Source organism: Balaenoptera acutorostrata, chromosome 15, assembly GCF_949987535.1.
Source record: "Balaenoptera acutorostrata chromosome 15, mBalAcu1.1, whole genome shotgun sequence".
In the NCBI taxonomy this organism is placed as follows: Eukaryota; Metazoa; Chordata; class Mammalia; order Artiodactyla; family Balaenopteridae; genus Balaenoptera; species Balaenoptera acutorostrata.
The window spans coordinates 47208263-47236102 of record NC_080078.1 but is presented as its reverse complement, the minus strand read 5'-3'; the positions used below and the strand labels follow the sequence as shown (position 1 = coordinate 47236102).

The following is a 27840-nucleotide window of genomic DNA, read 5'->3' as shown; positions in this document are numbered from 1 at the left end:
AAAGAATACTGCCATTGCCCTAAAAAATCTTCTATGCTACACCAGTTCATCACTTCCTTCCCACTAACCCCTGGCAACCTCTGATCCTTTTATTGTGTCTATAGTTTTGTCTCTTCCAGTTTGAATTATACAGTGTATAGTCTTTTCAGATTGGCTTCTTTTACTTAGTAATACGTATTTAAGTTTCCTCTGTGTCTTTTCACATCTTGATAGCTCATTTCTTTTTATCACTGACTAATATTCCATTGTCTGGATGTACCACAGTTTGTTTATTCCCTCACCTACTAAAGGACATTTTGGTTGCTTTCAATTTAGGCAATTCTGAATACAGCAATTATGAATAATCAGTGTGCAGGTTTTTGTGTGGACATCTTTACATAAATTCTAAGGAGCACAATTGCTGGAGCATATGGTAAAAGTATGTTTAGTTTTGTAAGAAACTGCCAAACTGTCTTCCAAAGTAGCTGTACCATTTTTCATTCCCATCAGTAATGAATGAGAGTTCCTATTGTTCCACATCCTCACCAGCATTTGGTGTTGTGAATGTTCCAGATTTTGGCTATTCTAATAGCTGTGTAGTGGTATCTCTTTATTGTTTTAATTTGCAGTTCTCTGATAACATATGGTGCAGAGCATCTTTTCATAAGCTTATTTGCCATCTGTGTATTTTCTTTGGTGACGTATCTGATCAGATCGTTTGCCCATTTTTAAATCAAGTTGTTCATTATCTTATTGCTGAGTTTTAAGAGTTCTTTGTTTATTTTTGGAAAACGGTCCTTTATCAGATATGTCTTTTGCAAATATTTTCTCCCTGCCTGGCTTGTCTTTCATTCACTTGACAATGTCTTTCACAGAGCAGAAGTTTTAAATTTTTTTAAAATTTATTTTATTTATTTTTGGCTGCATTGGGTCTTCGTTGCTGCACGTGGGCTTTCTCTAGTTGCGGTGAGCGGGGGCTACTCTTCGTTGCGGTGCCCGGGCTTCTCATTGCAGTGGCTTCTCTTTGTTGTGGAGCACGGGCTCTAGGTGCACAGGCTTCAGCAGTTGTGGCTCACGGGCTCTAGAGCACAGGCTCAGTAGTTGTGGCACATGGGCTTGGCTGCTCTGTGGCATGTGGGATCTTCCCAGACCAGGGCTCGAACCCATGACCCCTGCATTGGCAGGCAGATTCTTAACCACTGTGCCACCAGGGAAGTCCCAGAAGTTTTAATTTTAATGATAGCCAGCTTATCAGTTGAGCCTCTGATGTTGTATCTAAAAGTCATCACCATACAAATGGTTTCTAGATTTTCTCCTATGCTATCTCCTAATATATATATATATATATACACACACACACACACATAGATATAGACAGATACATATATATAATTGAATACATTGTTGCTATTTTTTAAAATCTGTTAAATCAATTAAGAATAAGAATGATAAAAGTTTTTATTTTATCTTCACTTATTCCTTCTCTAATGCTCTTCCTTTCTTTATGTAGATTTGTGACTGACTTATACCGTTTTCCTTCCCTCTGAAGAACTTCTTTTCTTGCAAGGCAGGTCTACCAGAAACAATTTCCCTCAATTTTTGTGACTGAGAAAGTCTTTATGGCTCCTTCACTTTTGAAGGATAATTTTACAGGGTTCAGAGTTCTAGGTTGGTGGTTTTGTTTTCTCAGCACTTTAAATATTTTACTCCCCTCTCTTGCTTGCATGGTTTCTGAGACATTGGCTGTAATTCTTATCTTTGATCCCCTATATGTAAGGTACATTTTTCCCTCTGGCTTCTTTCAAGATTTTTTTATTTATCTTGGATTTTCTATAGTTCGAATACAATATGCCTAGGTGTAGAATATTTTTCTGTTTCTTCCTCTCTTTCTTTTCCTTCTGGTATTCCATTATACACATGTTATACTCTTTGTAGTTGCCGCACACTTCTTGAATATTCTTCTCTGGTTTTTTTTAGTCTTTTTCTCTTTGTTTTCCCATTTTTTTTTTAAGTTTGTATTAACTTCCAAAGCTTCTATACCCTCAAGGTCAGAGATTTTCTTCATCTGTGTCTACTCTACTAATGAGCCCATCAAAGGCATTCTTCATTTCTGTTACAATATTTTTGAGCTCTAGAATTTTTTTTTTCTGATTCTTTCTTAGAATTTCCATCTCTCAGCTTATAATGTGCATCTGTTCTTGTATGCTATGTACTTGATCCATTAGAATCCTTAGCATATTAATCATTCCAACATCTTTACCATATCTGAGTTTGGTTCTGATGCTTGCTCTGTCTCCTCAAACTGTGCTTTATTGTTTTCCTCTTAGTATGCCTTGTAAGTTGTCTTTGATAGCTGAACATGATGTATCATGTACTGGGCAAATGGGACTCCAGTAAATAGACCTTTAATAAGGTGGAGGTGAGGTGGTGGGGAGAGGGAGCATTCTATAGTCCTGTGATTAGGTCTCAGTCTTTTTTGAGCCTGGGCTTCTGACCTGTGAATATCACAAGTGCTTCTTAGTTCCCCCTTTTCCCCCTCAGGTGGATAAGATAACTAGAGTGGCTGGAGTTGGGTATTTCCCTTCCCCCATGTGGATGCCTAGAGCTGGCTGAAGTAGAATATTGCCCTTCCCCCAGGGAGGTTAGGCTCTAAATAAACCTCAGCAGGTTAGGCTCTGGTAAAGTAGTTTCTCCTGAAGGCAGGCCTTGTTAAGAACAGAGTGGCGTATTTCAGAGAAGCTCCTTTCCCCCTCTGCTGCAGGTAGCACGAGGGGATTTTTCTCTGCATTCACTGTGAGAACCTGGTGAGGTAAAATTTACAAAAGTGTGTGGGGCCACCCTAAGACTAGCCCCCCACCCCACCCCGTGGAATTTTTAACTTTCAGGCATGAAAATTAATAAAGGAAACATCAATTAAAATTGGAGCTGGGAAGGCCTGTAGGGCGAGTTCTTACACCCCACCAGTCATTGTCAATTATCCCAAATAGAAGAGACTACCTTGCGTCTCCAACAGGAAGGTGCCTCTACTTTACCCCCATCAAGAGGAAGGATGATGTTCTTCTCGCCCAGCAACAAGCCCAGCCAATGGAAAACTCTGTAGCTCAGCCAATGAGAAGACACCACCACCCTGAACTCTTACTTTCCTCCAATGAACTTTCGTTTAGAACAGTCCTGCCCATATACCCCTTTTCTCCATAAAAGCAAGCTCGCCTGCTTTGTTTTCTGGGTTTGCCTGTGGTCTGCCAGAGCTTGTGTTTTGTGAACTGCAGCTCCTCTGACTATTCCTGAGTTAACTCATCGAGCTAGTCAGATAACAGTTATCTTTTCTTGAAGTTGACACAGAATTGTCTGCTCCAAGCTCCAACAATTCCTCAATTACAGTTTAGATTTTCCTACCGTGGTGCTGGCTCCTGTGGAGGTTTCTGCTTTGGAGTTTCTGCTCTGGTAAGTTGTGATTCTCTGTATTCACCTGTCTCTCCAAGTTAAAGGGATAGTAGTTTGCTCTGTGACCTCACTTCTCTGATGAATCTAAGAAGATTTTTAAATTTTTTTCAGTTTGTTCAGCCTTTTACTTGTCAGAAGGGGGTGATGAATTCCAAATGCCCTTACGTGCCAGAATGCCATTCTACTTTTCAAGAAAAATTGTCAGGTGTTACATAAGTGAAATACTGTGTGACCAGTATGTATATTTATTTATAAAGTAGACATTTATATCTATATTTCTATTGGGAATAGTTTGGAGTCTACACAAAAGTTCCAGCTTCCTAAAGAGATCCATCAAAGTAAATCTTTAACATGTATGTTTAAGTGGATATCATTACCACTAAAAGCACATCCTAAACTTCTGGCCCCGGCAGGTTTTCATGGCACGTTACAACTTCACGCTATCCTGTGTTTGCTTACTACGTACAGCTCCAGCAGGAGAACAAATTGATTTTTGATGAGAAGTATACCCTTCTAGGATTTCATTACTTGACCACAAACTTGGTCTAGAGCTCATGGTTTGTGAAATATTGTCGTTCATTATTAAGATGCACAATGACAAGCATTGTGGGAAATTTGCGTTTGAGAATGCAGTTGTCCTGCTTTACAGTTCTGTGGCTTATTTGGTCTCTTACACTATTCTATCATCCCTCAAACGCTGACTATCCCCCAAATGCCTCACTATGGTTTAGAGGAAAGAGCCAGGTTCTTTCTGTCTGAGGGCAATGGTACATGCATCATATCCAATTACATCCCTCTAGGCATTTTGAGGAGCAGTATCATATATTTGGGTAAAACTTAGCAATCTAAAAACCAGTGAAGGGGATGTTCTAGATAGAATTGTTTAAAAAAAAATCATATATGCAACGGATCAGTCCATTGTTCGGGCCACTCCAAATTCCTTGTAGATTCTTTAAAGAAATGTGTTCCTATTACTAGAAATCCAGAGTGGCGTGATTTAGGGGAATCTAATTAGTAAGATTCTTTTGGAGGTTGATAAGTATATTTTAGACTACAGCAAGTATGGTACAATTCTTTCAGAGGTTTAGCTGTAAATGAGGTCAATTTTGTGAATACCTGTTTCTCTTACCAAAAATTGTGTTTTCAAGTGTCAGGAAGGGATTCCTGGAAAAAAATAGGCAATGTAAATCTCCTCCCAAGTTCTTGGGGGAAATGGTGAGACTGCACTTGATCTTGAAAATTGAATGCACCTTCGATTGTGGCCGCTGCCCTGTGGCAGATTGAAGACTTTAGAGCTCCCAGCTGGGTCTCCAGGCCTCCTGTGCTGACTGGCATTCTCCTACCTTTAGGCTTTCTTACATCCTTCAGCTTTCTCACATCTTTAAAGTACATATAGGGAAAGGGCTGAAACAAGAAAACCTGTGATGAACAAGAGGCACGTGACTTACACAACTTAATCTTCACAGTAAGAGTAGCCTTATCCCTACGTTGCAGGTGCGGACACTGAGGAACAGAAACGCACTGTGCTCACACAGATGGCAAGTTACAGGGGGAGGTGCAGAGTCTGGTAGGTCTGACTCCAAGACCTCTTCTCTTTCCCTTGTTCCAGGGTTTCTCTTAAACCAGTTCCCATGCCTCTTTGAATCCTTGAACTAGTATGCAGACTTTATGATGTAGGTAATAGTTTTACCCTGGAAAAACAGCCAACCGGTGAAACCACTTTCTGAAGATTGCAAAGACCTAGATAAGAATACAAACGAGGACTTCCCTCATGGCGCAGTGGTTAAGAATCCGCCTGCCAATGCAGGGGACATGGGTTCAATCCCTGGGCCGGGAAGATCTCACATGCCGCGGAGCAACTAAGCTTATGCACCACAACTACTGAGCCCACGCTCTAGAGCCCGTGCTCTGCAGCAAGAGAAGCCACCGCAATGAGAAGCCTGTGCACCTCAACGAAAAGTAGCCCCCGCTCACCGCAACTAGAGAAAGCCCACGCACAGCAACGAAGACGCAACGCAGCCAAAAATAAATAAATAAATAAATATTAAAAAAAAAAAAAAAAAGAATACAAACGACTCCTGGGTGCTGTGCAGCCTCAGTGGGATTTCAGAAGCAGCTTATGTTCCCTCACTAACAGTTCTAGCTCAGTGTATCAGTCAGATTATTCTGCATTACAGATAACCCCCCAAACCCAATGCTGACAGCAAATAGCATTTATTCTCTGGTCCACGGTTCTGAGGGCTGACTGTGGTTTAACTGATGGAGGCCAGGCTTGGTCTGGCCATGCTGGATTCCAGGCTTCTACTGGGGCCCAGTCTTTTCCACCTGTCTCATTTCAGGTGCCAGTTTGAAAGGGTGAGGCCTACCTGGGGGCATTCTCTTTATGCCAGCAAGAGCTTTTAAAGCCTCATTTCTGCTCACATCCTATTGGCCAAAGCAAGTCACAAGGCCAAACTCGACATCATTCGGGCAGAGAAATACACTCCACCCATGGGGACAGGCTCTGCAAAGCCAGATGGTAAAGGGTCTAGCAAAGAAGAGTGTAGAACTGGGGACGCTGATCCGATCCAGCATACTCAGAAACTCAACTATCACAGACACAGCGGTCTAATGGTGGCATTACTGCTCACATCAGATTTGAAGCTTTGCCCTCTGTCTCAACATGGAAATTTTCAGAACTTTTCACTTGGTATCTTTTGGACTGTCTTTGAAAATGACCTTCAGTGTGAGGTCCTCTACTGGACTTTAATTATATCAAATAATGTATTTTTGATCACAAAAATCACATCAAATGTTTTCTTTTTAGTTACAGTTTTAGGCCCTAAGATTGCACTAATCTCTGCCTCACTCAGCAAAGGAGTGGCTGCCACTGTAAATGCTATAAAACCGTAGAGAAGAGTTTCCACCAACTGGTCCACCCCTATATAGGAAAACTCCACACGCTAACATTGAGACACTAGTTCAGACAGACCTCAGATTGTCGACGGTTGCAACCAGTGTCTGTCTCGGCATTCAGACATGAGAGGAGAGATTGTCCACACTGAGTGTTCCTCATCCTGGAGGTGGTCACTGAGAAGCTTTTCAGAGGAATTCCTGGAATGATGGCAGTTTACACAGGCCTTCAGGGAATTCAACCAGTCATTGACGAGTAAAAGCCAATAATCAGGGGTTTTGGGGACTAACTCCTCTTCCATATTTGGTGATCGGAGTTCACACTGCTGGGGGCTGTGATGACAGTCTTCAGCATGGCTCCTTCAGGAGAATCTTGCACCTGACTGTGCAGGTGGGGGCATAAAGACAGCTTCTGGGGACATAAGTAGTTTCATGCCTGCGAGTCAGTGACAGCAAAGCTTAGAGACCCTCTGTGCTGATGTGTTCCTGAAAGAAGTCCTCTGTTCTGCCTGCTTGAGGGTGACAGAAGCCCAAGAGGTGTTTATCAGACCTAAAGCCAAGGGGACCTAGTTTTCATTCTCCTCAGCCAGGCCTTTAGGTTGTACCAAGGTCACATGTGTAGGGGGTTTGGCCAGTAGGCTCCAGAGAGCAGCACAGAATTAATTCATTTCCTGCCCTCCAGTGCAAGGGCTGATTTTTTCCTAGGCCTCAGGTGGCATAAAATCACTGCAGGATGCGAGGGAGCCTCACAGGACACTGGATATGTCCTGTGTTCCTATTGTTAACACACCATCTTATTGGGCACCTATTTTGCTTTGAGCACTGAAGGTGGAAAAATGAATAAGATAAGGGTTCTGCCTCATGGAACTGCTATTCCAATGGGGTAGATGCGTGGTGACCAGGCACGTGGGACAGAGATCATTTCAGATTGTGACAAGGGCAGTGGAAGTGCTCTGCAAGCCAAAACGAGGAGTTTGGACTTTGGTCGTAAGTGTGGAGGAAGTCACTAGGGGCTCCTAGTAAGGACATGAGATCATCACTGGCCACCAGGTCCATGCCCCATAGATGCCACCAGTTCAAAAAGTAGAAACTGCATTTTCATCTCTCAGTTGATCCCAGTATAAATCTTTTCTACTCAAATGTGATGTCCTCAATGAACTCCCTCGATTAGCCCTGTAGGAAAAATGTTCTTTTAAAAAATTTTACAGAAATTCTTTTCCAGGTGATTCTGTGAGATCTTTCATCTCCTTTCTCAAGAGACTTATTCAGGGGTAGTAGGAACAGCTTGCATAGAGTAGAATTTGTTTCACGAGCCATTTCTCAGGTCATTATTATAATTCCTTAGGCAGAAGACGATTTTAAAAACACCCTTAGACACTGGTGCTCGTAAGTTTGAGAAGCTGATGAAGCTTGCATAGATGGTAAGCTTGTGTCTCATAAAAACGCAGCTCATTCAGACCTGCTTTGCAGAGCAAAGACAGCTTGAAAGGAAAACTTCATGTTTCACAATTTTTTTAAAGAGGTGAAAGCAACAGTAACTCAAGTCTGGGGCTGAATATAGTAGAATTTACGGAGTGTCACTTGTTATGGCACACAATGTCAAGTGAAATGGAAGAGTGGGTGTGAGGAGATTAAAATAAGGATAGAATTTTCCTTTTTCATGTTATGACCAATCCTATAGGTCCTGCTAGGAAAATCAGTGCTCAGTTGAATAAAATAAAGTAAGGGGTAAGGTGCCATTGGGAAAGGCATAATGTCACAGAAGTTCTGTTGTGAGCCGGTGAGCTTCAGATGTCCAGGTTCTAATTGTGTCTGGAATGATGGTACCTACATGTTGAGGAATAATTGCATCATCAGAGCCATCAGCTTTTCTGTGGCCCTCCTTGGGCCCCACTCATGCTCTGCAATGAAGACATTAAATGCTAGACTGAGTGCTGCCATGTGAGAAAGAGGGCAGAACATCAGTGGCCCCTGGTCTATGGGGTGTGGTCCTCACAGGAAGCTCTGGACTTGGGCATCAAGCTTTCTTACCACAGGGGCCTCCAGTTTGATTTCCTTTCTTTGGAATTTGAAACAGTGTTGCATTGGGACTGGAGTCTCTGAAGGAGAGGGGTTGTGGTAATGTCCCTCCATTCTGTGGAGATGTGAGGAGAAACAGAATGCCAGGCCCTCGGCTAGAGTGTGGATGGATGGAGGGAAGTCAGTAGACCCAGGCTTTGGCGCTGGCCCTGCCCTTGCTTGAGTTTCCTTACAATCATGTTTTTTGCTTCTATAAAATGAAAGGTTACATACATCTGGAAGGGAGTTTCGAGGATTTGGGCTATTTTAGGTGGAAGCCAAAGTTGGCAGGGCTCCTAAGAATAGCCTAGGCTCGCACTCCTTGCCCATCCATAGCCATAGGCAGTATCATTGCTTCCTCTTCAAGTAGATGCTGGTCCAGATCACATCACATTAGTGAGTGATAATAAGTTCATTAAAGGTAGTACAACACAGACTATACTTTGCATACCTCTTGCCAGTATTTAATATTAATTCAAATTAATCATCCTTGACCAACCCCTCCCTCAATACACTAAGTCACTGTGCGTTAGAAGCCAACTCATCTTCATTCTTCTCCTTTTTCTCTTCTTTGGGTTGTTGTGAAGATTACTTAGTGTTCACATGCGTTTTATTTAGAGTGACTTCTACATAATAATTGTTCAATAAATGTTAACAGCAGCAGCAACAATTTACTATTTTTCAAGATTTCTGTCTAGTGTGGCAGCTTTTCATGCCGACGTGAGCCTAGCTCTATGACCTCTACAACCCCACAAAGTAAAATATGATTGTGCTTTCATGCTGATGACTAGCGAGCTCCCCAACTCTTTCCCCCACGTCATTAAGTAACTTATAAAACATTCTCTACTGTGCATGTGCCAGAGGTGACAACTAGAAAAGTTTAGAGAAAGAGTGCTATCCAGATAAGACGTGGCACCTCTTTTGCTCAAGTTCATGAATGGGTGTTGATGGCTGTCATAGTTTGGGTTTCCCCAAAAGCAGATTCAGAGGTCAGGGTTTGGGGGCAAGTAGTTAATTTAGGAGGTCATTTCAGGAAAGGGAGTGGGGAAAGAGAGACAAGGAAAGGAAGCCAACAGAGTGCATTGCTGAGCGTTATTGCTGCGGACCACTGGAGCATCGACCCACTGGGCAACTTGCAGCCTGCACCTCAGCCTTCCTGGGGGCACGTGAGCTGGGACATGTACCCACCGTCTCACTAATCATGGGTTAAAGGATGCTCGCGGTGGCCTTGATTCCCTGACACTTTGGACCTACTCCACAGGTGGGCAGTGAGAACCCACAGTAAAAAGGCAACAGGTGCCAGGGGTTGTAAGTTGAGCCAGGATGCAAGGATAGCACGCGCGCCACAGGGACATATGTAGGGCCTGGTCAGCATCTGCTGCAGTGATCCAGCTTATTAATATGCCATATTGTGTACATATACGCATATAACAAAGCCTGCCCTTTCAAACAACAGCTAAGACCCCACCATCTTGAAGACGGGCTGCAAAAGCCTCGCTCTTGCCTGCTGTGTGCCCTTTTGCTCTCCTGAGGGAAGCCAGCGGCACCCTCTTTAACATTCTGCTGCCATGCTCACTGCAGTAACAGAGGCCAGTGTCACTCTTATTACTTCACCTGTTTTATCTCTTGTGAAACTCAGCCTTTAGCCAGAATCGTCTGAGTGGCTGCTCTGGCAATTGCTTAACAGTCAGCCTCCTTTAGCTCATTTCTCTTAAGTAATTTGATGCCATCATACCATCAGAATTGCTTTTATGGGTTGGAAGGAGGCCTGGGGGAGGGGATTGATGGGAAGCTGTTTTGAGATTTAAAAAAAATAATAATTTCATTGCCCTCTACTTCCCCGTGCCCACCACACTCTCCATCTGCGTCCCTCTCCCTCTCTTTCCCATGTGGGACAGGGCTGTGTGTGTTCGGGGAGGTTGGTGAGGAATGTTCTGAGCGAGACATAACTCATCTCACATTTCATCTCCTTTAACCCGGGCTTGTAAAGTGTATTGTTTCATGTCCCTTTGGTCCCCACACCAGGACTCGTGTGCTAAGATAGAAAAAGATTGTGGTTATTCTCTCTGAAATATCAAGCAAAGTGTAATTTTACATTGACCGTCCATGTTGACAATCCCAGTTCAACTGATGTTAACATTTCAATAAACCCAGTGATACGTGATCCCCCTCATTTAGGACAGAGATTTTCATCAATGCTGAAAATCCCATGTTTAATAATTGCATGATATTTTTATTTTACTTGAGTTTGTGTGTAAATAGAAAAAATAGAATCAGCAGCACGCTTTCCTCATTTAAGACTTGATGGGGAGGGAGGGCTTAAAAGTGGACATGAATTTAGTGTGCGGAGTTCCAGAGAGTTTTATTTGTTTAACTGTTGCTTCTTATTTCTGGATATTTATAGCCATTCCGCCCCAATTTGGTGCTTATAGTCACCCTGAGGGCTGGTGAGTATGGCAACCACTTTCTAAATAATATGCAATGGACATGGGGATTTATGATTCCATACAATTGTTAGTATTTTATCACAGCCTTGGGCTAAGTGCCCTGCTGGGTAGGGTTGAGAGTATGGACTAAACCCCCTTTGAGGTGAAGGCCACTACAGAAGAAATTGTGCAGCTAAAAATAAAATGATTCGGTACATAAACAATAGTTTTTACATTTGTGAGCTTTGCTTGGACATTGATCTCCCAGATTGCTTTCTTCTTACAACTGCTAGCATCCCTTTCCAGCCCAGTTTCCAGGAGGTGACTCCTGGAAACTGGGCTGGAAAGGGATGCTAGGGGAAAATTCAAGAAACAGAGGCCCTGGGTCGACTGTAAATGGTAGATGGGCTTAATGTTTTAAAGCATGGATTAATTGTACCTGGTATCCTGTCAGTTTGAGTTAAAAATTTTTTTGTGTGCTAAGAACTTCTCAGAAATAATTGATTTAAGGTATTACCGTATGCCTCTGTATGCTTTAGCAATCTGTAGCTGCAAGTAGACCCTCATTCTAAGTTTAAAACAAAAGTTGATCGTTGCTTCTTCCTCCAAAAAGGGCTGTTTTACTAACAGAGTAAGTTATATCTATATCTATTTCAGTAGACTATGCTAGATTTTCAATAGAAAATGTTTGAGTTTTGTAACAAGGGAACAATGTTTGTTTCTGCATAGGAGCCTATAGACAAAGTTAAAGATATTGGGGAATTATCAACAAGAGCAAAATGAAAAAAAAATGAAAGCTAGAGAGGAAAACCGTCTAGGGCAAGGTCAAAACCAGATTCACTCTCACTGTGTTGAAAACATTCCGGGTTTTCCCCAATTCCAACACATAGTTCAGTGGCCGAGTAGAACCTTCAGTGAGTCTTCATTGCTGTATCTTTCTGCAACTTGATGAAAAGAGAAATATCGGGTAATAACTGAGTAAGAAAAAATGTCTAAAGTTGTGTTTGATGTACCATGGATGAAAAGCATTGCAAACTCAACTTGCTGTTTCAATTTTTCCCCTCTTTTGTTTTGTCCCCCCTTCTCCCTCTTTTGTTTTGATGTTCTGTTGACAGAATTTGTCCCCTCATGGTTTAAGTACTCACTGCTTTGTAGAGAGAAAACAGTTGAGTCATAAAACGTGTCTGAGCTTCTAGCTATAAAACATATTGATTAGCCTAAAGCTATCCTTAATGGCTTTAAATGTGGTTAAGAAAATATAATTAAGTATATATCCTGACATGTTAACTAACTAGAAAGATAAATACATTATTTTAAACTTTCTTACGTTTCTGTTGGGAGTATACATCGCTACAGCTGCTTTGGAAAACTGGCAGAATCTGCCAGAGTTAAACATCTGGATAACCTCTGGGCCCGTAGCCCCAACTCCTGGGTGTACTGTCAACAGAAACAAGTGCTTGTGTTCACCAAGTGGCATGTATGAGAATGTTCATGGCAGCTTTATTCACAATAGCCCCAAACTGGAAGTAACCCAATTGTCCATCAACACTAGAATGGGTAAATTGTGGAATATTCGTTCATGCAATGGAATACAACACTACAATGAAAAAGAATGAGCTTCTGCTCCATGTGTGGATATAGCATGGATATATGGATACATGGATAAATCAGGCAGGCACAATATTGAACAAAATATAGACAGTGCACATGGTCCATGTATATGAAGTGGAAAGACAGACAAAGCTAATCTATGATAATAGCAGAGGGAATAGCAGTTCCTTCAGGGGATACATATTGACCTGGGGCAAGGTAGCTTTCTGGGGTGTTGGAAATGTTTTATATCTTGATTTGGGAATGGTTATATATATACATATGTGTGTGTATGTAAAAATTTAGCAAGCAATTTAAATACAGAAGTGAATTTTAAAAATTCTTGTATAAGTTGTGTAAGTCGGCTTCACCATTTACAACAAAAGTTAATTTTAATAATCTATCCTAATGAATGAGGAACTAAGCAGATTTGGAGTGACAGAAGCAGATTCTACACACACCTGGGCGCACACGTGCACACACACAAACTCTGCACGCTTGGCCCTGAATTATTAATGGCTGGTTCGGCCTCATTGACCTTCACACTTGGAAGAGATTTTGTGTGTCATCTAATTCAGTTATTCATCTGAAGCTTGTCTGCAACCTTCCCTCTGAGTGGCCATTCTGCTTTTGTGAACAAAAGTCCCCTGGTGACCAGAATATGGTCGAGATCTTCTGAGGCAGGCCTTACTGTCATCAGGAGACCATCCCTGGGCAAAACTCTGCCCTTGTCTTTTCACTGGCCTTGCTCGTAACCCTTGGGGTCTTGCAGTTAAGTGGACAAAGGATCATGCTGTTGCTGTTTACCCTGAATATCATACTTTACGTTGTATACATATGCTGCTGAAAAGCAAATATGTTTTCAGGGATATTTATCTTGATATTTACCTCCCCTTTTAATTAATCACAGCACATCTTCCCACCAGGAGTTGCGTTTTCTCAAATGCATCTTCTCAATAGTTTTCCCTCAGGGATGAAATAGCATAATGTGGATACGTCATTCTGCTTGGACATCTCAGGATCCCTTGGCCCTCCCCATACTCTAGGGCTAAACACCCTTGTCTTCCCAGTAATTAGCCTTTCCTGCTGTCCATACAAAGGCTCACGAGTCCACAGTCCATTCATTCAACACATATTTATTGATCATCTTCTATGTGCCGGCAATGGTTTAGGGATACAGTGATAAGTAAAAACAGGTGTGGCATCTGTCTCCTTAGGGCTTTCGCTCTATGAAGAATTATTAATCAAACATTTACATAAATCAATGCCAAATTGCAACTGTGGTGTGTGCTGTGAGGAAAAGGTACGTGGTGTGTTCCGAAAGCATAAGATGGGTAGTCATCCGTATCAGAGGAGCGTTCCCTGGTGGAGTGTTGGCTGAGCAGAGGGCAAATGTTCAAATAAGCTGGGGAAGAGAGGAGAGAAATATTGCAGGAAGAGGAAACAGCACGAGCAAGGCCTTATGGTAGGAAGGTGAAAAGGAACATGCCACAATTCAGAGGACAGAGAGAAGGCCAGTGTGGCTGGAATGAAAAAGCGAAGAGTAAGACAGCATGAGAGAGAAGAGTCAGACCCCTCGGGGGAGAGATGTTAGCATTAATTTGGGGAGTGGTTTGAGGACAGAGCAGACTTCAAATGCTCGTAAAGGACGTTCCTTGGAAAGTAGCTGCACAAACTAAAGAGAACAGATTTTAAGAGAGTAGCTTTGGAATGGAAATATTACATCCAGGTCCAGGGTGTGGTCTGGGGAGGAGGGAAGGTGGGAGTTGTTGTCAAAAACGACCAGGTCAGGGAACTGGCAGGCCAGGTGCTGGGTGGGTCATCTTCCTGGATGCTGAAACCGCCCAAGGTTATAGCAGTCCTTGAGCTGGAGCTGAAAACTATAACTCAGTGCCAGAGGTTTGGATGAATGTGGGAAAGTGACCAAGAGGTCACACATAATTGAGAAGAGACCACAGTTGCCATGGTTCTGAGAGAACTTTTATAATTTCTCTGTGGGGAATTACTCCTTCTAAAGGTTAATGCGGATGGCCATTGCAACGGAGAGTGATTATGGTTTTATTAGCTTTATACAGCCCTGTAATTTTACTATTTAAATACTTCTTAAACATATCAAAAAGTTGGAGAAGATTGTCATGGGAAGAGAATAACTAGGAAAAGCTAAGACACAAATCTAGAAAGGGTCCCGGGGTATATAATGCCAAGCTAAGGTGCTAAAGTTTACTCTCTAGGAGCTGGAGAGTCGGCCAAGGCTGCCATTGTTTTGTGTAAGGTGGTGGTAACTATACTTCAGGAAGAATCACCTGGAAGTGGTGTGCTGGATAGATGGGAGAAGACCGAAGAGCATGGTTACAAGTCACCTGCTGTTGTCGGGCTGAGAGCTGATCCAACGTCCGACAAGATCAATGGGAAAAGAAGGAAAGAACAGGGTGGTGTAAGATCCTTCAGATGAATGCTGTCTGTAGGACCCAGTTACCAGCAGGGGAAGCAGCCAGATACTGCAGTGACTGGCAAAGAGGTAAAGCCAGAACCAGAAAGTCAGGAAGGATTCCTTTTGTGGAGGAATACGCGTTGCATTTCTGGTTCTGGAGCCTGTCAAGGGGAGGCATCTGGGTGATTACAAATGTTGGTGTTAAACTCAGGGAAAAGGTGGACTGAAAAGCCTCCTCTGGGTAACCCCTAACCACACATGACCATCCTGGCTGCCTTCTTTTCTCTTTGCAGCGCACAGGGACTCCTGCTTTCTCCCCCTCTACTTTCCCTCACCTTTTCCATCAATTCCTTGCTGCTCACAGCTTGCTTCTGAGGACAATGTGTCCTCAGCTTCCCATGTATAGTTCCCTCCCCCAGACATTCTATCTTTTTCTAGAAAGCTTCCCTCAGTGCTCTTCATCTTCGTCCCCACATCCCTGAATGCCCTTGTCCTACTGTGTTGCGGTTGTCTCTTATTTCCTCCCCCCAGACTTTGGGCTTTAAAGACAGGGACTCATTAAAAGTGTGTCTGTCTATCTGTCTATACATATATATATACATATGTGTATATGTATATATACATACTCTTTTCTAGTTAAATAATTATTTGTTTAATGAATTAGCTAATTAACAGGTTTTTCTAACTTTAAGAGTTTTACATTTTGAAGCCTTAATTTAAGGAAGGGATGAAACAAATGCAAAACAAACCCATAATCCCAAATGTCATAGATGAATTTGCAAATTTGAGAACTTTGAGAAATTTGAGAACTTATGCACATTTTTCATATGACAGCGGTTCTCTCTCTCACATGACAGGAGTTCTATTTGCCTTCCAGTAAAACTGGGTCTTTTAAATCTCAGATCTCCCCATTTCAACAGCACCTCTCTCTTCGTCTGCATGAACAATGTCACGGGAGCCTCCCTGATAAGATCATGTCCTCATGGACATATTGGTGGATGATACTTGTAGCATCAGCTCAGGCATCTGAGTTTAGGATGTTGGGAATGGCAGACATTTAATGGATGCTCCTAGAAAAAGGAGCCAAGGGAGGTCAAATAGGTAGGAGGAGACACAGAAGAAGGCAGTGTTGAAAAATCTAGGAGGAGAATCTGCAAATCTCTAGAGACAAAGTAGATTAGTAGTTGACAGGGGCTGGAGGGAGGGGAGATTGGGAAATGACTGTTAATGGGTACGGAGTTTCTTTTCCGGACAGTGAAAATATTCTGGAATTAGTGGTGGTGATCGCACAAATTTGTGGACATATTAAAAACCACTGAATTGTACACTTTAAAACAATTTAAAAATCTTTTGTAAAAAGTTCAGGAGGGAAGACGTATTGAAACATGAAAAACTAGTTAAACACATTTAATACCAAAGAAGATGAAGAGTGATTGAAAGGCTATGGGCCTTCTTGATTAGGAAGCCAGTGGTGAGCTTGAAGAGAGTAGTTTCAACAGAACAGTCACTCCCATCTCTTCTTCTTTCTGCCCCATAAATAAGTAACGTACAAGGTTACTCTTTCACATATTTTTATCTCTGTTGGCAGAATGTCTGACGATTCTGCAAGTTCTCGAATGTGCTTGGTTTATATACGCTAAAGGATGCATTTTAGAAACTCTGATCATGTGTGCTCATGTTCACCGATGTATTATAAGTGCATCATTCTTCCTGCCCTTCTAAAACCAAACCTGTACTACAAAATCAGGTCATTTCATGTTGTCTTCATGTGAAACCTCATTTCCAATGGCTCTAAATGGAACAGGCATTACCTTCCTTGAATTTGCACAGTAGCTTTCAGTGGTATGGCTATGTGACAGGTTGTTCGCTGTGTCTTGTGCCAGCTCACTGATGGAGTGCTGCTGACCTCGTGACCCTGGCTCAACCACATGTAGTCTCTGACCCACGTTTACTTGATTTGTAAACTGAGGGTCATAAACATTAATCTGACACCTCACATGAGAAAATTATATGAAAATGTTGTGAAAGGTATTAAGCAACCGTAAATACATTTTAAGAGACATCGTACAACTGAAGAGACAGTTAGTCCTTTATTGCCTTTTAGCTCTAGACGGGCATAGGACCAGCCCCCTTAATGCCTTGTATATAGGATCACAGGCTTCATATACTGTGATGCGCACTGTAGAGTGTATATGTTACTGAGGTCTCCCTTGCTCAGTACTAACTGGTTGAAATGAATACTGTTTAAATGAGAAAAAGCCAGTATCACACCATGATTGACTTCTCTATTGCCTTTGCCTTTTTAAAAAATTTGTTTTATTCTGTTCTTCACTTAGGTTTTCCAAACGAGCCTGCTGCAATTATCGCCCTCAGCACCATTAAAGAATGGCTGGCCAAGAATCAGCACCAGGTAAGAGAAAAACACAATCAGTGAGCATACAAGATGCTGGAATTCGATTCTCAGTTTCGAAAAGGCAGATACATCTATTCCATAAATAGCAAGTTGACCTAGTCATTGAGCCAAAGCTAGCTGATGCTGCTTCATTTGGGTTACATGGGTGATTGAATATTTCCTGTAATTAATTGACTGAAGGATTTATGTTGATCGGTTTCAGTGATGAAGATGGGCAAAATGATCAGATTCATTTAGCCCTGGATCTCATTTTTATGTCTTTAGATAATATGGATTTGTGTGTAAAGGAGAGAACAGGGTGGATTTCGTTAAGAGGAAGAATTCAGGGATCATCTGGTGCTATTTTCCTTAAAGAGTTAAGTTATCTTTGTTGACAGGGGATTCCTGGTGTTTGGTAATTTTTTCAGTAATCTAAGATCTCTTTATTTATAACTAATCACTTCTATAAAGTGACTTCTGAGTGTGCTATTGGATAATTGATAGCTAAATTGTCATGATGAGGATTTTTATGAAACTAAAGGCTTCCATCAAAGTGTTCATCATGCCTCCGATTCTGCTTATTTCATAAGAGCTTTGGGATATATGTAGTGATGAACAGGAGACTTAAGTAAACAAGGCAGTTCAATAAGTAGAGATGCTATGGAAGCTTAAATTTCAGAGGTTTAGCAATTAACATGTTATTACAGCAAATAGGTTTCACACAACACACAATGTTGTGCGTTTTTCTGCCGATTTTGGTTTTCTCCTCATATACTCACATGAGTGCTGTAAAGAATTTTGTTCCATTTATGATGGCCCATGAATATAGCTTTCTCCTCCGTAGGAGATGGATTATTTGGAAATGTTTGGATATGGAAAGAGACTATGGGAGTTTCCTAATGAGAGATAACTCTTGGTGCTCTTGTGTGTTTAAAGAAACAGCAACATCATTTTTTGCTAATTACTGTAATTTCAACATTTTTAAAAGAGACACGAACATTGTTAATTTCAAGTAGAAGTAAAGACCGCACGGCTAAACGTACTTTGGTGCTTGCTGTTTCTTTTCCTCTTACTTTAAAAGGTATACATATGACAACTTCAATTTAGAGAATAACTTTAGTAACCTCTAAGATGCAGGAAAAAATAACTAAAATAGCCAGTTTACAAAACATTTCTTTGACATGTATTATTTTATTTTCACAACAATCTTACAGAACGTCTAGGATAGGTATTGCTATCATTATCCTCATCTAGAATCAAAAGGTTAAATGACAAGCTCAAGACTTTGGAGTCTCAGAGCCAAGAGTCTGACCTGCCTCTCCTTGGAATGCCCCTGAGGCCAGGGAGAGATGTTCAGTCCCTTTGAAAACGGGTAATCTTCAATATATCTCTCGGTCATAGTAAAGGCTCCTGGACCATCTGCTTGGCAAAAATGTAGTGTTTCAAAGTTAAAAACTAACAAGTGAGCTGGTATATTGGTATAAATTTATCATTTCCATTAAAATAATTATCCAAGGATATTTCCCACTGTTGGAAGTTCCCATGTGCCATCTTGGCATGTGATGGGAGTACACATAACTACACAAAACATCAAGGAGTTGATGACGAAGATCAAATATGTTGGTCACATTCACAGCTCATTGACAAATTTGACTGATGGACTGTCTCTAAACTATTCAGAAAGTTATTTTTCCTAGATATTTGTTAACTTAGTGTTTCCTACTTAATGTTTTTTTACTCTGATCTCCTTACTAGCCTACTCTGTCTTTGAGTCCTTTCTTTTGCTTTCATAGTCTTTTCTTGCTCATGTCTTTGTGTCATTGTAGAAAATCTAGATAATTTGGATTGAGAAACACAACTTAGTTATCGCCATTGCAACTTTAAACATAGCCTGTGCTAATTCTCTTTTCAATGCGCATTGGCTAAATGAATTTGAACAAGTCAGGTTTTGCCTGATAACTGAATTATAAGTGGTAGGACATAGATAAAAGCTATACAAATGGACTATCCAGCAATATGTTGTTGTATTTTTTGCTCTCTTAACAAACAAACTAGGTTAAGGACTTATTCAGTTGTCTCTTCATTGCAGTATGCTTTTGGCATCTTGATTGTTTAAGCTATGTATTCATTAATTCACTCATTTGATGGAAATTTATTAAATCCCACGAAGCCTCAGACACTTTTCCAATACTAGTGACAGAACAGTGAAAAACAAAATCTTTTCCTTAGGATGTTCATAGTCTGGGAAAAGAGAAATATAAATGAAACAAATAAATAAAATAGCTCAAAGAGTACAAAGTAAAACAAGGTAATTGAGTAGTGAGTTATTGGGGGATGTGGTTTTAGAGAATGTAGAGATTGCTCTGAGGACATAATCCTGGAACAAAGCTTTGGATAGTGGGAAGGAGCAAGCCAAGGCACACAAAAGTCTTGAGGAAGGACATTCCACACAAAGGGAAGACAAGAGGCAACCCTGAGGGGAGAATGAGTTTACTGTTTGCAAGAGGGTAAGAGAGAGAGTGTGAATGGAGCACAGGGATGAAAGAATAGCAGGAGACAAATTTGGACAAATGGTCAGGGGTCAGATCATAGAGTGTTGTGGTTTCGTGGAGAGACTGTGATTTTTTATTCTCAGTCTTTTGATGGGAAATCATTGAGGGTTTGGGGCAGGGAGTAACATGATCAGATTCACCTTTAAAATGACCAAATTCTGGTTGCTGCTTGGAGAATGAACTTAAAAGATGTCAGAGTAGAAAAGGGAAGACTAATTAAGGGGCTCCTACAGTAAATCCAGGCAAGGGACCAGTGTTCTTGGGAATACAGTGATGGTGGTAAAGGAGGCAACAACATCAGGTTTAGAAAATATTTTCTCTGAGCAATAGTTGATTTGATTCTATCTCATTACACAAATCACACATTAGCATAGCAAGAGAGTCCTGACTGGGGCATTTGGGCCCAGTGCACGGGACTGGGAAAAACACGTTCTGTTCATCCAGCATCTACTTGTTTCATTTGCCCAAAGTCTGAGCTGTGAGTGTGCTGTTGTCACCACATATTTAAGGGGACTCGGGGACTTGAGGGAGCCCAGCTGAACAAATAGTACAGTTGGCTCTGACTGCATTGGCGCTAACGGAAGAGATGGAGCAGAGCTTTAATTTAAAAAAAAAAAAAAAAAAGGAAGGCGAATCCTCAAGAAGATATTATTATTAGGGCACTCAGTGACCTTCCAGAACTAAAAAAATATAATGACTTCTGGTTGAAAAATTGAAAAACAAAAGAGAATATTCACTACTGAGAATTGAATTATTGCTCTGTGAAGACCGGAGAGATGAATTAAACACAGAACAGAAATTCAAAGAAATGGCAATCATGACTGCAGAGATAAGGTATGAGGCAGAGAGACCCAGGGATCAGACGTGAGGTGGGGCGAGCAATGGAGATTACCCGCTGGCATTTTGGGCTAAATTAAGAATTAAGAACGCGTGAGTTCAGAAAATCAGGAGAAAAGAATATCAGAGTTGGCTATAAAAAAAAAAAAAAAATTGACATCATGTGGCATGATAACATTTCCCAAAGCTCCCATTTTTCTCAAGCAGAAACTTTACTAAAGAGACAAGTGAGCAAAACAAGGGGTCGTTATGGAAACGAGCAGCGGAAATGCGGCACTGACTCCTACTTCGGGGTGGGTGCTCTGCGTTATCCGCAGTTTCATGCATTCCTCATTTGTCATGCTGTCTAAAAATACCGTTCCTTGTGAAGTAGTGATTTCTTCACTCCACAGTTCTGAGGCACCCCTTTCCTATCAGGAAGTTGGCCTAAGCGGCGTTTCTACGGTGCCCGTTCTGTTGATCTAAAAGCCACAAATAGCTTGATACTGGGAGCTGTTTGCCCATTATGGAGGTCATGTTCAGTGATTTCAAATACCCCAAGGGGGCAACCATCCCACAGCTCAGAGCGCTTGTGGTTAAGGCTTCCAGGAAGTCACCTTAGGGAGTAAGGCATCTAAGATGAAGATTCCAAGCCGGAAGATCAGTGGGTTTCCCGGGCACTCTGAAACCTGGAAACCCTAAGGTATTGTACTAATCAGGCCTCAGTTATAGTGTGACACAAACCTGGAACCCCCACCCCTCTGCCAGTGATAAAGCAGCCGGCAGATGGGCAGAAGCATAGCATTCTGGGAGCTCTAATTAAAGCTGTGGCCGTGGGCAGCCATGGTTCAGAGGGGAGGTCATGGTTCACCTGAGACCAGGCCCCAGCTGCATCTCTGCAGATCTTTGAGGCTGTCATTTTCCAGAAACCTTCCCATTCATTGACTTCATGGGAATTCCCTAATCTCCCCTCTCCTGCCCACAGACCCCTCCTCCCCAAGCCGACCCCCTGTTCTGGGGTGGGAACAATTCAATGGAGGAACCTCTCGTTTATCTTTGAAGGCCCTCTGTGGGCACCTGGCTTGACTTGGGGATCACTGGCAGGGAGGAACCCCAGCTCTGCATTTTCAAAACCAAAATCAGTTTTCTTCCCGTGTAGGAGGAAGGTCGAAGTTTCTTGTCATTGCATGCAGATTTTGGACCTTTGCCTAGCATAGAATACTTTTTAACTGTGCTTTTAGCACGAACAGATTGTTGTTAAAAATGTTAAATCTCATCTACTTGTCATTTAAATTGTTTACTCTGTGCCTTCCAAGGGAAACACGACCCTTGTGGTGTTGCTGTTTGTCACTTTGGGTAGTGTGCCTACAGATGTGGCAGTGAGACGCTGAGATGCTGGATGTATGTGGCAGTGTGGCACCGAGACAGACGCCCAGCTCTGCACCTTGTTGTGAGCCCGGGTCCCAGACTTCATTACCCAGTGTGGTCTAGGCCCCAAGGTCAACTGACGGCAGCCAGAGAACAGAGCTAGTTTCGGGCTCATCGCTGGTGTGCTTTAGAAGTTAAGATCCTGGTTTCTGGCTTCACTGTCTTCCTCCCCTGCCTTCCAACATTCAGACACACAATCCGCAAAGTATGGAAAAGGGTGAACGCATTCCTGTCCCCCAGAATCCGGAATTGGGAATCCACTGAAGACAGGCACATTCAGGCTCCTAAAAGTTTCATCCGCTGCTCTCGTGCTAACTTGACAAGATCAGGGTCACAGCCACTTGCTTCCTCACCACAGATCACAGAGGAACCGTTGCACTTTAGCTTCTGACGCCAAGACTATTTTATTCCCCTTCTTGGCAGAGGTTTTTGAACATATGCAGTGTTAAAAATTGTTTGTCACTTTTATTTCAGAATCATATTATGGATCACCAAAAAAAAAACCCAAGAAACAGTGTGAGGCCTGCCTTATGTCACTGACGCAGAACACCTTAGGATCTGTGTGTTTCTTAACCGGGGGGGCTTAAATGAAACATGAAATGATGCTTACATTTCTGATGGGAAAATTATATACTTCACACCAAGTTTCAATTCCTGTGGACGATTGTTTACAGAAATGCAAAACAAGCACCATCCTTCAATTCTGCAGAAGACGGTGGTGTGGTTCACATTCAGAAATCTGGAAGGAGCAGATGAGGTGCCCCGTGTTCTCCTTGGGGGGTGTCTTCTTATGTCTAGAAGCATTGTTTGAATATCTATGCTGGCCTTAGTTTCTGGAACAGTTTAAGTTTAAGATATGTGTGTAGAGAAAAATAAATTCCATCTTAAAATCTTCACATTCTGTGCAGGAATGTGGTTATGGTACTAATACCCATCAACCTAATATGCTGCTGTAAAAATGTATCCTTTGACTAAGCCCAAGGCTGGTCTTCAGGTGGAACCCATGATGCTTATTGCCTATGACATAATGGAAGAAAAGTATTCCCAGACTTTGCACGTGTGCCCTGTTCCTTTTGCTCTTCAAGAACCCTCATGACTTGCAAACAGTTTGTTTTCTCTCTCCCTCCATCTTCTTTCTTCCCTCCCTCCCCCCCTTCTCTTTCCCCCTCTTTCCCACACACACGCCTTCACTCACCCACTCACCCACCCACCCTCTCACTCACTCACTCACTCACTCACTCACTCACTCATACACATAATACTTCTCTGTTCTCAGGTTGTCTTTGTTGAGGTTTGTGACAGTTACATTGGTGGTCAGATGTGAGTTTTGGCTCTTCATCTTGTGATTCTAAATACCCATTGTCAGAATAAAAGCCATGCCCCAAGGTAGCTTCTGCCTTTCTTGGTGGGAGACAGTGTTCAAGCGCCAGGTGTCACCATAGACTGCCCACCTGAGAGCTTGCCAGTGGGCAAATCCACTTGCCTCTCCATCCCCCCGCTGCTTTAGCATCTATTCCCAACAGGCACGCCTGAGTTTTGCAGCCAGAAATTAGAGCCTCTTGCTGTTGTTTCCGGGTTTCATAATCCTGTTCCCATCGGTAAGAATCACAAGAGATGGAATAATATAAATTGTGCTGCTTTAGTTAGTGAGCCCCTGCCAGTTAGCCAGTGTGCCTAGGGTAAGGAGGGCTTTACTCAGACACTTCCAGGCATTGAGGTAAGGATGCCCAAGCACACTTTTCCCTAATCTAACTCTACATGGAGAACTCTTTTAAAGTCTAATGATCTTTTTTCTCCTAGCAGGGGCTGTCTCTATAATCAAGGCCCCAGGGTGCTCTACTGACATCAACCTACAGTCCCAGGTAGTTTAGGGGTTGATTTCTGTGCTGACATATAAATAGCACATGTCCTCCTCTGCCAGCCATCCTTAACCCAGCACAGTGTCCATTATGCCCCCGTTACTTTTAGATAAATAGAATGGAGTGTAGAGGAAACCTGAAAATATACTCTGTCTTGGGTAGGGGGGATTATATTAAAATAGGATTATATTTAAATAGGGGAACTCATATACATATATACCGCCACTAAGTCTGGGGTTTCTAGGAAGAGTTCTAGGAGATGTAAAGTAGGGATGTGAAGTAGCTAAAGAAGGGAAACCAGTGTTTTCCAGCTCTGATGTGTCCCATGACTTGTGTTTGGGACACATACTATTCATATTTCTACAACATCTTCCCAAAACTTTCTTCAAGGTAGGTATGTTTATCTTTAATTTTATAGATGTGGCAGTTAAGGTTCAAGGGAAAGGAAATTCCTAAGATCAACTAGTTGGGCACTTTGGTGTTCTACTATAACCCTGCTTCTGTGCCCAGTGGCAATTATTTCAAAATAACCTAACTTAGTCACTCAAAGTATTGTACATCTGTGAGCATGGGACCCAAAATTGGCTGATGAGAGTCTTCTCCTGGGACTTTTTTTGCAAACTGGAGTTGGGAAGGGAAAATTAGGGCCCACTTCGGTGGCGGCGCAGGGCCATAAGAGCTGCCAGTGGCCATGTTCCCTGTTTTTTGGGGGGTGGGGATATCTACTTTAGGAGGACATTTTGCTGAAGGTGTCAGTGATTATTGGGGAGCTTGCAGAGTCAACAAGCCCATTTTGCTGGCTTGAGTGAAGAATCAAAACTGAGGCAAAGTGTAGGTTCTTTTAGCAAAACAGAGTAACCTCCTATTCTTAGTATTAATGCCTCAAGCTAATAATTCTCAACTAGAGAAAAGGAAAGGTTGAGAATAATTTGGAAGTTTGTTCCCCCAAACTGCATGTTTTAAGTAGTTTATCCTACCCCTTTCACAGAGCTCCTCTTATGTGGAACCACTGCTTTCAATGGAATTGCTCCAGGCCTTTCAAACATGTTGGGTTGGGAAAAAAATATTTAGGGTCACTGTTCTCAATAGCAAAGTGAGTAAGAGCTCTTTTAAAAATGCAGGCTTTCAGTACTTACTTTCATGCAGGGGGCAAATCATAAGCTTGTTTATCTTCTGATGGCTGTATCTTCCTCTGTATTGGAACCTTGTGGTAAAGAAACAAGTGAGTTTTAATGGAAGCCGGTACTGGGTAGAAACCAAGAATAAGTAGTATGAGACAGGTGAAGTAGAGATTCTCTACAATTAATATTTAAGTGAACAGTTCTTAAAAGTGGAGGAAGAGGTTTGCTCAGATGACAAGAGCAGAATGTTCCTAGAATTGGGATTTGTGTTTTTGAAAGAAGATGGGTCTCTTTGCAAAATATGGATTGGAGGGCCACGAGACTATAGGACAACTTCCAAGCCTGCAGGATTGTATCAAGGAGGCCACCATGTAACTGTAGCTCCTCACCTCCTTCACAGAGCCAAAATGAGACTTATGGCCACTGGAAGTTGGGTGGGAGGAGGTAGGGTGCAGTTCACTACTGGCTACTATTATCCCAAAGAGGGAGGTTGGTATAAAAATTAGAACATTGAATTAAAAGTCAGATAATTTGGGTTCTAATCAGATTAATCTACTCTCTTGTATAACCGTGGACAGTTAAGTCCATCTCTTGGTACTCCTCGTCTGTAAAATGGGGAATGTGGGCCATGTCTCTTCCAGCTCCAGAACCATCGCCACTGGTGTTGTCTTCTGGAGCAGTCCCACTGATTTAGCCACAGTCATGTCTTTGCCCAGGTCATCATGGCCCAGTCAGACCAACAGAAAGCTTTGTCCTCCCTGATTCTCCAGGCGATGCCCCAAAGATCAAGCATCATTTACATTTGCTGTCGGTTGCCTTTAAGATGATCCTTAACTTCCAGATGGGTGTATCTTTAGAGTCGGTATCAACAACCTTGACCCACTTAGTGTAGGAGAAGAGGCTGCCATGTTGCTTTTCTCTAAATGATCTGGATTTTATGGTGGTTTCAAAGTAGACAACATTTAAAACTCCTTATGAAATTAAATCTGCTGATTATCCAAATGATGTGACATTTTTATAAATAGAGAATAAACTTCTGAGCATGTGGTTGGATCTACATCTGACACAGGGATAAAAATGACACTGAGAGGTCCTGCTGAAGGACATTCTACAGCCATTTTTGTAAACTGAAAGCATGTGCCTTCCTTCTTGCTGGGCAGGGGGGAAAAACAACCCTTTGCCTTGCTCTCCACTTGACTTGAATAGGACTCATGTGCTGCCCTGATTGAATGGGAAATCAGCAATCCTGCCACTGTCATCTAGCTCAACTCAGGAAAGAACAAGAAAAATACTTTCTCATTCCGGTGGAGTTAAATGATTTGCCTGTGAGAGGCAATCTTAGCCAGATCTCTGCTTTAGATGGAAGCTGTGGCCAGATCTGTAGCCATCTCATTGCTTCTCCTAACACATTTGGACATAGGGGTGGCCTCTATGGAAACCGTACCTCCTTTGATGGTGACACTGCTATTCAATATGGTAAGAAACATGAATAGGTCTGGCAAAGCCATCATTTCTCCAATCTCTTGACTCCTCATCAAGAAACATACTAGAAAAAACTTCATGAGAGTGGACCTATGGACATACAAATCAGTTTAATCATGGACAAAAGCTAAATTGGAGGAGGTAGATTGTGAGCCTAGCGATAGACTTGCTAACATGCCCCCTCTCAATCAGATCAAGTTCTCCTTATTTCTATTCATGGCCTCCTTAGAAGTCCCATCACATGGAAACTTGAGGGTAGAGAAGAAAGCTGTAGGGTCTTCAGTCTACACCAGGGAGCCTCCACCTTTTAGTGAGGAGACTATTAATTTGCATGAAGCAGGGAATAGAAGGATATTGGCGGATTTATGATTTCCTAAACTTGTGGTGAATCCAAGTTGCTAAAGCCTGGTCAGAATGAAGTGCTCACATCTGTAATCCTGAGTTTGAAGACCTTAGGCAGGGAAGGTTGATCCTGACCTACTGATCTTAGACTTGGTTCTGCAGCAAGGGTTGCAACCACCTGGCATGTAACCTGCTGGGCACCAGGGCAAGTGATGTCCTATGGTGAGGAGGTGCTGCCTATGTGCACTCTCTTAAGAAAAGAAAAAGAAATAAGAAGAGAGATTTTAAATGATGAGATTTTATTTTCATTTTTACAATAAACCTTGGCATGAGATAAGAAATATGAATTCACTGTTCTTCCAGTTGGTCCAGATTCTCCTATATTTCTTAGCTTCTTTCTGCATCAGTGTAATGCTAGTACATGAAGACTTTTTGTTGTTGTTGCTTCTCTGACATTGCTCCTAAATATTAGCTGAAAACTTCTTCTCTTGCCCAATGGGGACTTTAAAAGCTCCAGCAATCTCTCCTAAATCTGGAGGAAAAACGGGCTTTGTTGAACATATTGAGAGACGTGTCAGTTTCTAACATAGGGCCTTCCTAAAGAAATTGAAAGAATAATTTTGCCCATGTGAATTTTTCACTTTATGTGCTGACTTTAGAGCCTGAACAAGGCATCAGAATAACTCAACTGCATTTATTTTTCAACATAATTGTTGGCTGTTTCTAGCCAATAGATCTTCCCTTAGTCTGGGCTGTTTTTCCTGCCTGGTTATACACTGAAGAGATCCCCTAATGACCCAGGCATTGCTGAGCTTGTCGGTAAGACACTGACCTGGGAATAAGGAGATTGCAGGAGATGCTATAACCACTCTAGGACTGTTCTTCATCTGTAAAATAAGGTGAAAATTACCTAAGAAAATGATTAAATCATCTGATTTAATACCAGCACCATAGTCTAAATCTACTGTATTGCCATATCTGGGAGGATAGCAGCCTATATTTTAAAACATTTCTCCAGCTAGTGGTTG

At 42.0% G+C, this 27840-nt stretch overlaps 1 protein-coding gene across 4 annotated transcripts in view; it reads left to right on the top strand.

Moving 5' to 3' along the window:
- MACROD2 (mono-ADP ribosylhydrolase 2) overlaps positions 1-27840 on the top strand; it is a 2013670-nt gene that overhangs the window by 1466788 nt on the left and 519042 nt on the right. For all 4 annotated transcript variants that reach the window (XM_057529039.1, XM_057529040.1, XM_057529041.1 and 1 more), the window contains exon 8: positions 17157-17230. In XM_057529039.1, coding sequence (XP_057385022.1) covers positions 17157-17230 — 74 coding nt within the window. The remainder of the gene's footprint in view (positions 1-17156; positions 17231-27840) is intronic.